General features: G+C 35.7%; 1 protein-coding gene across 1 annotated transcript in view; it reads right to left on the reverse strand.

Annotated features, from left to right (window-relative positions):
* Positions 1 to 958: 958 nt before the first annotated feature.
* The window catches only part of LOC107282937 (RNA/RNP complex-1-interacting phosphatase), a 20718-nt gene continuing 8802 nt past the window's right edge, over positions 959 to 12874 (reverse strand). The window contains exons 2-6 of the mRNA XM_015810778.1: positions 6665 to 6740; positions 4682 to 4813; positions 2106 to 2229; positions 1109 to 1169; positions 959 to 1025 (exon numbers count right to left, since the gene is read on the reverse strand). Of these exons, the coding sequence (XP_015666264.1) occupies positions 959 to 1025; positions 1109 to 1169; positions 2106 to 2229; positions 4682 to 4813; positions 6665 to 6740 (460 nt within the window). The remainder of the gene's footprint in view (positions 1026 to 1108; positions 1170 to 2105; positions 2230 to 4681; positions 4814 to 6664; positions 6741 to 12874) is intronic.

Consider the following 12874-nt stretch of genomic DNA (forward strand, 5'->3'; position numbering starts at 1 on the left):
AATTTTTTTTCTTCCTACAAATCTCTGCTTATAAAATAAATTGTTTGCTATTGCATCCAAAACTGGCCAATGCCTCTCACTGGAGTCCTATATTATACTTCTTTTTCAATCACAAAACCTATCCATTGCTATGAACATTTCTTGTATGTCAGCCACAGCACCATGATTTTGACATGTCAATAAATATACAATAAATATAGAAACTAATGTACAGGTAATCCTCAACCTATGAACACAATTCGGCCCAAAAATTCTGTTGCTAAGTGAGACATTTATTGAGTTTTGCCCCATTTTATGACTTTTCCTGCCACGTTAAGTGAATTACTGTAGTTATTAAGTTAACAACACAGTTGTTAAGTGAATCTGGCTTTCCCATTGACTTCTGGCTTGTCAGAAGGTTGCAAAAGGGGATCACATGACCCTGGGACACTGAAACCCTCATAGAAATGAGTTAGTTGCCAAGTGTTTGAATTTTGATCACATGAGCATGAGGATGCCGCAGCAGTCATAAGTGTGAAATATGGTCATAAGTCACTTCAGTGTTGTAACTTTGAACGGTCAGTAAACGAACTGTTGAAAGTCAAGGACTACCTATAGTAAGTGAATTGCTTATTCACTAGGCATTTTTGCAAGGAGACAATGCCACAAAGTCAACTTTCCAGAAAAACTGCAAGCAGTATTAGGTCTGGACTACCTAAAGAAATTATATGAAACACTTCTCCTTTTATTATACAAGTGCAAAGTGCTTTCATTCAAATATAGGAAGGGAGGCCATTTCCATTTCCAGCATGGAAATCCTGCTGGAATTCCATGAAGCACATTTTGGTGTTATGAGCCCGAGAGCAAAAGCAGGGGAGAAAATTCTTCAGTTCACGTGTGATACTTTGGGAAGTGGTATGTTGGTTCTCGGTTACAACAGCTCAATCAACCAAACAGTATTGCATAACCTGGGATTCTGTTAAAATGGCACGCAAATACCTTGGATTGCGGTTTCTGGATCCCAACCTTCAACATCAATAAGATATCTAAAGGAACATAAATACAATTATGGATGACCAAACTATCTTTGTAGTGAAAGTAATTATTTAATGTTTGCTACGACACTTACCTGCATATAAGGTAACCTGTTCTATTAATTCCATTAGTACAGTGTACTCCAATGAGTTTCTCTATTGGAAAAGCAAAACGAAAATTAAACAATGCAAACATATGATGTTACTGCATGATATAAAGAAGGTTTTTTTAAAAATGCTCTTTAGTAGATCCATGCAATTACATTTCTCTGAAAATTTGATTCAAAATTGGAAAAAATGGGAATTTGGGAGCAGGTTGTGTGACCTCTGCTGCATATGCATGATCAAGAAGAGGCAAAACTGGTAGGACCAACCACTTCTTAGATTATGAGAGGGGTGATCTAAGTCTTAAGCTGGCTTTTTCTTTGGTTAACAGATGTTTTATGCTATTAAAGTTGACACAGAGGTAACAGCTTTGTTAATTGGCATGCGGTTTGGGTAGTCTTTGACTTAGCAACTGTTCAAAGTTACAACAGATCCCTCAAAAGCTCCTTACAACTTGCCCCACCCTGCAATCATGTGATTGCATTTTGGGCATTTGGCAACTGGCCCACATTTATGGCCATTTGAAGCACTCCATATTTATGACAGCTTTGCCAGAAACTGGTGTTACTCCTGGTTACTGGCAAAAAACGGCCCATAGAGTATAATGGATTTGTTTAACATCCACAAGGTTAGTTTTACAACTGCCATATTTGCTTAACGACCACTGCAAAAAAAAAAGTAATATAATCAGGTTGGTTATGTGAGGACCCACTTTATGATGTACAACTGTTATTGTCAGGTCATAAGTTGAGGATTACCTGTATATTAGGTAGAGAGTAGCACTCTTTTATAACCATGTGGGTGCAAGACACCCCATTCTATCGTCTGTGTAGAATGTAGAAACCTATCTCAGGCTATGTTTGATGTTTCTGAATTAGTATAATATGGATATATAAGGGTAATTATTCCTATATGATACCCAACCTGTCTGCCAAAATTCCAATTGTTCTGGCTCTCTAGTATGAAATTATAAAGGCTGTTATTTACCATTGTCTGCATTTTCCCACAGGAATTTTCTGACCCATTTTTTAAACTGTAGAATAGTAGGATCATCTGGGACTTCAAGTCCTACAGTAAAAAGTTTCTTATACTCCATACTTTTGGGCAAATCCTAGCAATGAAAAGATGAACAAATACTACAGTTAATATAGTAATTGATTACTACATATCTTTTAAGATTCAGTATTTTAAGATTCATTTTTTAAGAAATTAAGTGCATTGTTTATTCAGTTTCTACAGCCACCCAACTCAGCCAAGTGACTCTGGGGGGCTTACAGTTCTAAAATTCTAAAACAATTAAACAATTCAAAAAACACTAAAACAATAAAAACATCCGTAAAATAAATAAGTAAAAACAGCAGCTGTGATGATTAACCAACTAATAGTAAAGCCAAGTGACAGGGCCCTTAACGCTTTCCAAGCCCCAGGCCCAGGTACATAGCCAAGATTTTTACGTTTTGTAAAAAGCCAACAGGGTTGTGACCATTCTAATCTCCAAGGGGAGAGTATTCCATAAGGCAGGGGCTACAGCAGAAAAAGACGGTCTTCTAATTCCTGGTAGTTAACACTCTTTGGCTGACAGGATCTGCAGCATACCCAATCTCTTGGATCGGATTGGACAGATAGAAACTCTTGGAAAAAGAGTAACCCGGTCTCAAACCATGTAGGGTTTTAAAGGTGATAACCAGTACCTTGAAATATGCATCTGGAAATAAGCAGCTAAGTTTGAGAAGTTTGATTTAATATCAGTAAAATCTTTTGACAAAACTTTGTGACACTGAGTTTAAGACTTCTACACTATCTTATCGGATTCTACTGAATTCAGTGGGACTAATTTCAGAGTAGTCATGTGTAGGATTGTGCTGCCAATCTCCCTGTCAATTAATATTCCACTAAAGTAACCAAACTCGTAATTCTAATGTTCCATCGCAAAGAAACTATGAAAAACACTTTCATTTAGAAAGGGTAGAATACATTTTAAGATTTTAGTTCTTCAAAATGCAGAGTAAAATACTGATATATTAGATGATCTAGCATTTAAGAATAATGATTCCTTATTGTAGATACAAATTATGCACTCAGAAGATACTGCCATATTCACAATGGAAGCATTTAGATAGTCCTCAACTAACAACTATGCAACCCATTCAAAGTTAACAACAGCAATGAAAAAAGTGATTTATGACCGTTTTTCACACTTATGACCATTGCAGTATCCCCATAGTTACATGATCAAAATTTGGATGCTTGGTAACTGGCTCATATTTATGATGGTTGCAATGTCCCCGGGTCATGTGATCACCTTTTGCGACCTTCTGACAAGCAAAGTCAGACGCCATATTTATTTAATGAATGTGTTCTAAGTTAACAATTGCAGTGATTCACTTAACAATTGTGCAAGAAAATGGGACAAAACTCACTTAACAACTTCCTTGCTTAGCATTGGAAGTTTGAGGCTCAATTGTGATGGTAAATGAAGGACTACCGTATAGCATTGCCTTTTTTGTTTGTGAAGTATTGGTGATTTTCTTCTCTGTGATTTGTGCTTTAATTTGTATTTTTTCCAGCTTCTAGGGAAGTTACATGACACAAAGTGCATCTCTCTCTAGAGTGCTTCCAGTTCTGCATACGCCAATCTAATATTATAATATTTTTCATTCCAAAATCCTAGTGCATCTATCTTTCGCTTCAATTTGTATCATGTACTAAGCTCTAAGCAAGGATATATCTTATTGTATTTTGCAAAACATGTTTGACATGGATGACATAGTACCATTAACTAGCATAATGCATTCCCTTTTTTCTTTCCTTTTAAACTTCCTTCTTTTCCTATGCTACTTACAACCTACCCTAAATTGAAGGGACTTTGAGTCATTCACCACATCAAGTAAACAGAAAAACCTAGTAGGAAATAACTAAATTCATATGAATATAAATTTTTTTAAAAAATACAGACACAAAAGAGAGGCTAAGTTATAAACCAAGATCAGCATCCAGAGTCAGCCATGTGAGCACAAAACAACTTGGGAATAAAATTATTATAACCAGACTACAGAACTGCAACAAGGTGAGTGCTGTGTATATTCCTGGGGGAAGATCATTTCATAAAGTTGAGGATGCTGTGGAGTAGCGATCCCCAACCTTTCTGGCTGTGTGGTTTGGCAGTACTGGCAGCGGCAATGGTGGGGGGAAGAAAGGATGGTTTTGTGTGCGCGCCTGCCACTTGCCCAAATGGAGCTTCAAAAGCTCGCCCGCCACTTGTGTGGCCAGTTCCCAATGGGCTGCAGACTGGTACTGTGCCATGGACTGGGGGTTGGGGATCTCTGCTATAGAGAATACCTACTGTCTCTCTCATGCCTATTAACTTTCAGCAGGCTTTCTCCTGATGAATGGGCCAGGTGGATAGGTTCATTTCCAGCAAGGCATGACCTTTATTATAGAACAGTTCCTCCGATGCTGAAGACTGAAAATTCCGTAACAACTTGAACTATTTCTATATCATTATTGAAAAAAAATGGGCCAAATGTTTTTATTATCCCCAGCAAATACTAATTTACTATTACCTTGATATCATAGTATCTTGTTGTATATGTTAAATCAATGATTAAACCAAGCTCCGTATTGAAAGCTTTCACTGCAGCAATCAGATCTTTTGGTGTAAACTTTTGAGTTGGTGTAAGTCGATGATTGATTACCTAGGATGCAGGAAAAAAATAAGTACAGTAGGGAAAGATATTCTTATGCAGATAGAAAAATCTGACTCATTAATTTTTTTAAAAATAGTTAAATTGAAAACAAAACATAAGCATACAGAAATATCAGGTAGTTTCTAAGCAAATAAATAATTTATTTAAAAATAAATAGAACAGCTAGCAGTCCTTTTAAGGACTGAAGTTGCTTTTCTTTTTACTCTAGTTGTATATATTCTTTTACCACAGGCTAGTATAGAGATAACAATAATAAATATTTTATATTTTATATCCCATACTGAACAAATGCATAGACTCTGAAAGCATTCATCCAATGCCATGATTCTGAATTAAACATGAATAAGTGAAGTTACTTGTTCTACAGAGAAGTCGGTAAGCAGTTCTAGGTAGAGTAGGTAATTGTGAAGTAAACATCTTTTTATATTTGCATTTCCATCTTTTTGAAGTATATTTCACAATGTATAACTCTGTATATTCTTAGATAATATTACTATTTATCAGATACAAAGCTGTTTCAACAATAAGATTTAATTTAATAAATAAATATATTTAATAAATTTAAGATTTAATAAATAAATACACAGGAAACAGAAATACCCTTTCTTCCATTTTTGAGGAACATCATCAATAGTAGAACTAGGAACAGTGCTATTCAAATTAGAAAAAAATGTCTGTTTCACTATTATGTTTTCAAATTAATTCATATGTGAACCTTTTCATCAGCTTTAATGAGCAAACAAAGGCTAAGTTACTTGAATAAAAATGTAAGAGGAGTAAATGTACAGCATATGTGTACAAGCATATGTGTAAATACAAGCATATTCAAAATAAGCAAATAAACGTGAACACCAGGGAAAATCTTAAACTATAAAAGTTTAATACAATCACCAAGCTTTCGTCGGCAAACTGCCGACATCGTCAGGGCTTAAAATGCTAGTCAATAGGAGAGTCCTTTTATAGGCTGATCAAGGTCTGCACTCGGCTCCTGGACCTCGTCATTGGGCCTGATATACAAGCATATGTATAAACAAACTAAATGAAATAAAAAGAAAACTAAATGTTTGTAAAAGTAAAATGGGGAAAAATGTACTAAAATCTAAATAAAAGTAGCTTGACATTGAAGTGCTTGAAGTGAAGTTGATGAATATGTGCCTGAAAATACAGGTTTAATTATTAATGAAAAGGTGTATAATGTATGCAAAAACTATGAATTGATGTCATTGAGATTACTGTGGATGTATTTGAAAGCAGAAATCCATTGTTTGGTGACAGTGTGATAATTACTGCATGTTATATTTCGGTGAAAGACAATAATGGAAGAACCAGGGGGTGAATTAGGGGAACTTTTGTGCAATATTCTGAATGAATTTGATCATAGGAAGAATGTGCAAACATGGAATTGAAGATTAGTTATTTAATGTCAAAGAGTATCAAATTGTAAGTTTATTAGATTTAAAAAAACTGAGGAAAGATATAGTTCCCTCATTAAAATAAATGCCAACCAAAGTATCAAATACTCCATAGTAGAGGTAGCACTGATGACAGAGGGACTGTGTGAGAACCATATAGTGTAATTGGTCTTATTTAATAGTATATTAAAAGCTGTTATCCTGTGAAGGGAAAGTTAATAGTCAGCTGTCCAGAGGTTCAAATGTAACTACAAGGGTGTTACATTTTTGGCCAGTATACTGTGAAACATCTCTTTAGAACTGAATCTGTAGTATTGCACAGATTCTATTTATAGTCAAACATTGATTATACAGTATAAAATGAATCTTGCTGTATTGATTTCCTTTTTTAGTTAATATAATTTCATAGAAATAGTTTTATACATACCCCTTTTAAGGGTACTTTAAAAGCAATGAATCGAGTTCCTGGTATAGGGTGTCCAACTGGTGATACATTCCTCCATCTAATAAAAAGAAGACATATTTAAATATAGAAATGTTAAAAAAATATGACTACAATACCAGACCATCTTATTTGTCTCTTGAGAAACCTATATGCGGGTCAAGAAGCAACAGTGAGAACTGGACATGGAACCACTTATTGGTTCAAAATTGGGAAAGGAGTCCGGCAAGGCTGCATTCTGTCGCTCTGCCTATTTATATATATATATATTTTATATATATATTTCATATATTTATTTATTTCTACCCCGCCCTTCTCCCAACGGACTCAGGGCGGCTTACAGCCATTTAAAACAATACATAATACAATAAATACTAAATTTAAAAAATAATTAAAACAAAATATTTAATTGGCCATTTCTTTTTAAAATTGTTTTAAAAACCAGATTAAAATATCCCTTAGGCCAGACCTGCTAGCTTAAATAGCCATGTCTTGAGGGCGCGGCGGAAGGAGGGGAGATCCGGAATCACCCGGATCTCTGGGGGTAGTTCGTTCCATAGGGTGGGGGCTCCAACCGAGAAGGCCCTCCCCCTGGGGGTCGCCANGCCCGCGCGGCTGCATTCTGGACTAACTGGAGCCTCCGGGTGCTCCTCAAGGGGAGCCCCATGTAGAGAGCATTACAGTAGTCCAGGCGGGAGGTGACAAGAGCATGGGTGACTGTGCGCAAGGCGTCCCGGTCCAGAAAAGGCCGCAACTGGTGAACCAGGCATACCCGGTAAAACGCCCCCCTGGCCACGGCCGTCAGCTGATCTTCTAGTGTCAGCCGTGGATCCAGGAGGACACCCAGACTGCGAACCCTCTCCAAGGGGGCCAAAGTTTCGCCCCCTATAGTCAGCGACGGAGTCAGCTGACTATGTCTGGAGGCCGGCAACCACAGCCACTCAGTCTTGGAAGGGTTGAGCCTGAGTCTGTTTCTCCCCATCCAGACCCGTACGGCCTCCAGGCACCGGGCCATCACGTCAAGGGCATCATTGGGGTGGCCTGGGGTGGAAATGTATTTAATTTATATGCAGAGCACATCATAAGAAAGGCAGGGCTAGATGAATCAAAAGTTGGAATTAAGATTGCTGGGAGAAATATCAACCTAAGATATGCAGATGATACCACTCTAATTGCAGAAAGCGAAGAGGAACTAAAGAGCCTCTTGATGCGGGTGAAGAAGGAAGGGGCAAAAATTGGCTTGAAACTCAACATTAAGAAAACCAAAATCATGGCATCCGGCCATCTCAATTCCTGGCAAATAGATGGGGAAGAAATGGAGGTAGTGGCAGATTTTATCTTCCTGGGCTCCAAGATCACCACAGATGAGGACTGCAGCCAAGAAATTAAAAGACGCTTGCTCCTGGGGAGGAAAACTATGGCAAATCTAGACAGCATACTAAAAAGCAGAGACATCACCCTGCCAACAAAAGTAAGTATAGTCAAGGCCATGGTTTTCCCAGTTGCAATGTATGGCTGTGAAAGTTGGACCATAACTGGATTCATCCACCTCTTACGTCTTCAGTCAAAATGACTGTTTCTGCTAAAATTGGTATTTTTTTTAAAAAAAAGTCTACATGCATTTCTCAGTCCAATGTTGCCAAGCCTTAGGGCCTTATATACACACTCTTTTTTATACTCTTTGCAAGTATGCATAAATGTTTAATGAATTCTCCTCCTTTTTTAAGTTTTCAGAAAATGACAGTAATGCAAAAGAAACAAACACTCCCATTCCAACTAGACATAGGTTTTTTTTTGCTTAAACAATGGGTTTGTATGTAGTTTGACTATGGTATAAACTAGTGGGGTTCGTATATCAGCCTTTGGAAGCTTAAGTGCATGGTCTATTTATCTTTGTAAATAGCAAAGTGCACTGGATCTAATGAAATCTTAATATATGATCCAACCAACTCCATCGACTTCAGCCACATTTAAAGTACTGTAAGAAAATGTGTCCTTAATGTTTTGCTTGATATACAACAGTGATACATAAAGCTATAAGCAGCCCTCCCAAATCTTGGCTAATGTTTCCAGAGCCCTTCCAAGAATTCTGCCATCTTTGATTTCTTAATGTGACAAATCAGGGAAAAGATTAAATATATGGGGGAACAATTGTATTCAATTTAAATGAAATTCAAAACAATGGATTTGTGCTTGGTCTCATCAGCTTCTACACCTGGCCCATGTATTTCATGAAAGGTGTTCCTTAGCCAAGTGTGGTCTCAGCCTACACACATACAGACACAAACTTAATTTACAACAATAACACAACCCAGAATGTGGTACTACCAACGTTCACAGATTTTACATTTCCTGTTTTTTTATGGGGACAAAGGCAATGAAAGGAAACATGTTCCATGTCACTTTTATCAAAAGTAACCAGTTCTTCTAGTTACAGATTGTTTATTTTCAAAACCACAAAAATCTCTCCATAGCGCTTATTTTTTATTTATTTATATTAATTATGAGGATGTTTATATGCTGCTGAGTAAACCTAGCAAATTAAAAAGAGAAAAAGAAAAAAGAAAGTTAGACTCAGGTAGCAGTTGATAAAACACAGCAATAATGGAATTCTCTTTAAACAACAATAATTTTATACTGATTTTAAACTGAAGGATTACTTAAAAGTTTACTTTTTAAAGTTTGGCATCATATCTGCAGAAGTCATTGCTTGGGATGCCATTGATTCAAATTACTAATATAATTTTAGGTAGAGAGGGAGTAAAACAATTTTAATTCACCTTTTTGGCTCTGGGATCCTACACAAATTTAGTCTGATTATATTAGGATACTGTCAAAAAATTAAATTGGCAGCACCACCAACAAAACATGCTGCATAGAAGAAAAAAAGAATCCTACTGAATAGTGGCGTCAAAGGTCCTAGTGAACTTGGTCCTGTTTTATTAGATAAATCTGAAAGGAGATGATTCCATTGGTAACTTGATTCCAAATCTTTAATCAGAACGTTTAACTGGGTCTAGAAACAGACCGGAGATAATGAAACATTGATGTATTGAATTATTATGTACAGTCCAAGATAACAATTGCCGTATTTTGGAGTAATTGAAATTTCTGTATATTTTCAAGGCAGATCCATTAAAAATGCATTGTAATAACCCCAAAAGATAGCTATTTTAAAAAAGGAAAGCAAATCTATCAGTTACAGTTCTTTGTTAAATAATAATGGGCAGCATTTTTTTAAAAAAATCCAGTATCCATTGATAATTGTTTTGAGTTTACATTGACATCTAATGGAGTACTGGAAAATAGAACATAAATTTTAAAAAATCTGGAAACCTTCAGCATACTAAGATACAGTTGAAAAAAAATTCGCTTGCCTTTAGACATCATACTAAAACCCTGTTCTTTGTGCAAATCTAACTGTTCTGTGTGTCATGTAACCTTAGAGTGAACTGCAGAAAGACTGCACTTCCATTCAGTGCCAATTATTGCCCACTCTAAATCAGTTAAACTAGTTTTGTAAGGAAAATATTGAATAGTAGATGCATCATAACTGTCAGGCATGAAGATCAGGTCTACATGTGAAGGTCCAATTAAACTGATTTATTGCTGCTTACACCTATGTACAAGAATATTCTCAACTAAGGGTTAGAACTTGCTAGGAGTAAGATAAGGGTCAACTCAATTTAAGGGTTTGGACTTAGTCCGCTTGTGGCTAAGTAGAGATTCTAGGCTGATCCCTCTTTTAACTCTGCCCCCAGTTCTGTCACTCCTTCCCTTACAAAATTGTTATAATAATCTCATAATAACATAATAGTTTAGTGAGCCAAAGTTACTGAGTGGCTGAAGTAACATTTCATTTGGATTGCTGAACACCAACAATATATATCCGAAATTTGATATGAACGACTAAAATCCAATATACTGTATTCTTCAGTCATAATCATATTATGCATTTTTATATTTGGATGAGAATATTTATAAAAATGGAATACATTATTCACTTATAGTTGTTTAAACTTTGCAATTATGTTATCCTGCAATCAAAATTAAAATAAGTAGTAAGATATAAAGTTAAAGATGTGCAAGGAAATGACATGGTACTGTTTATTAAATTTAATGGACTAATTTGTTTTTCATCATTATACCTTTGATCCAAAGTAGAATATGTAAAACTATATAATATGGAATAAAAAAAACCATCTCCTAAATTCTAACTACAGAACAGCATGAAGAGCTAAATTGTCTATGATAATAGTTAACAGCTTGAGATTGTAGCTTTCAAGAGATCAAGCTACTTGAAGTTTTTTCTGTGCAGTGCCCTCATCTCTTTGTTGTGTTTATTAACTCTGTTATTTCTTGTTATTGTTTTCAATAGCACTTACTGGAATCAGGGCTAATCTGGTTCATTGGCTTGATTTTTCTCATCTAACCATTATCAGAAATATATTTATTTATTACATTTATATGCTACCCACCTCAACCTGAAAAATGACTGAAATAATACTGATTGTTCATGAGTAGATTATAGGACAGGGGACTAGGCACATTCCTGATTATAAGCAGCAACTGCATATATCATTTTTTTTTTGCAAGCTAGAAAACATACATATTCTTAATGTAGATAATTTCAGTTTGGGGAAGACATCAGTGCAGGAAATGTAGAAATAAGGACACAGAAGCCCTTTGTTCAAATGCTTTTGTGAAACCAATCTGCTTTCACAACTGTCCAAACTATCAACCATGTGCCAGGAAGATGACATTCTCAGACATGATCAAACTGCAAAAGGCATTATTTCTTTAGTCCCACCCCTTGCTAGAGACATAAGTTTTTGTATTTGTAATAGAAAAGCAGAAGTTGGGTATCAATGTTACCATAGATAAAGAAATTCTGTTCTATGCCTCCGATTCCAGGAAAACCCAGGAAAGCAAACCAGAAACATTTGCCCTGGTGATCTATTTGTTTCTAAGGAATAAGGAAGATGCTTAACTAGTAATAGTACAGATTACTTTTCTTTTGAAGGTGTATTGCTGCATAAACTTTATTGTCTCTGGTATCTAATATCATTAAAAGAAATTCATCATACAACACGGAACCATTTTACATCAAAGCTGTCTTTAAATTAGAACAACCAGTATTATGTTGTTGTTTGTCCCATATTTCTGGTTTCTTTCTGTTGGAGATCCATTTAAAATGCAGTCTGTTTTTGAAATTGTTACCTCTTCAACTACTGTTTTGCATGTGACCAAAGTTTAAAAAATACTTTCAAGTAATAATGTTTAATTTATAAAAAGATTCTGTGACATACTCCAGAAAAAGGGAGCAAATGAGCTGTTTCTGCTAATTACTTCAGAACTATGGAACCAGGAAATTGTACTATATAATCTATTTTTCCCTCATTTTTTTCCTTTTAAATTGCCAGAGAGAAACAAAGGTTTTGGAATCCCTGTTTCTCTCATAAGGGGTGGGGAAGGCTGCAAAATGAGGTCTTTCCATTCTGGTGGTAGCAAAAATTGCCAAGCTACAGACCATGTCAGGAGTCAAGAGCTAAGCTTTGTAGACCCAGAGGGCTTCTAGATCTTAAATTTTATCTGATGGGATCAGCTCTGCTGTTATAGATTCAAAAACTAGTTTGCTATTTTTCAGAAAAATTACTGAAGACATATTTTGTCAGCAGTACCTGAAAAAGAGAATGTGAAATTGTCCGTTTCTTAAAAAATAAAACAGGATTTACAATTTTGTTTATCTTTATAACTATGGTGAAAGGATTCACACAACCTATTATCTGAGAAAATGCTATTATTTAAAATGACTTGAATACCCTTATTTTTCATATGTATGTATAAACTTTTACCCTAGGTCAGGGGTAGGCAACCCAAAACACTCAAAGAGCCACTTGGACCCGTTTCCCACTGAAAACAAAATACTGGGTGCCGCAAAACCCTTTTGACATCTAAAATAAAGATAACACTGCATATATACTTTTTTACCTTTAATATATATATATATATATATATATTACACAATAAACTAAAAATAAAAGGTTGTCTCCTAGGTAAATTCATGACTGATAGCACTTAAAAAAGTGAGACCACCAGGAGAATTATGAAACCATAAAAAGGTTTAATAAATATAAAACGCCGAGCTTTCGCCGGGTCCTCCCGGCTTCATCAGGGCAAACTGCCACGAATGTG

This window comes from Protobothrops mucrosquamatus, unplaced genomic scaffold (genome assembly GCF_001527695.2).
Source record: "Protobothrops mucrosquamatus isolate PMUCROS unplaced genomic scaffold, P.Mucros_1.0 scaffold_41, whole genome shotgun sequence".
Lineage (NCBI taxonomy): Eukaryota > Metazoa > Chordata > Lepidosauria > Squamata > Viperidae > Protobothrops > Protobothrops mucrosquamatus.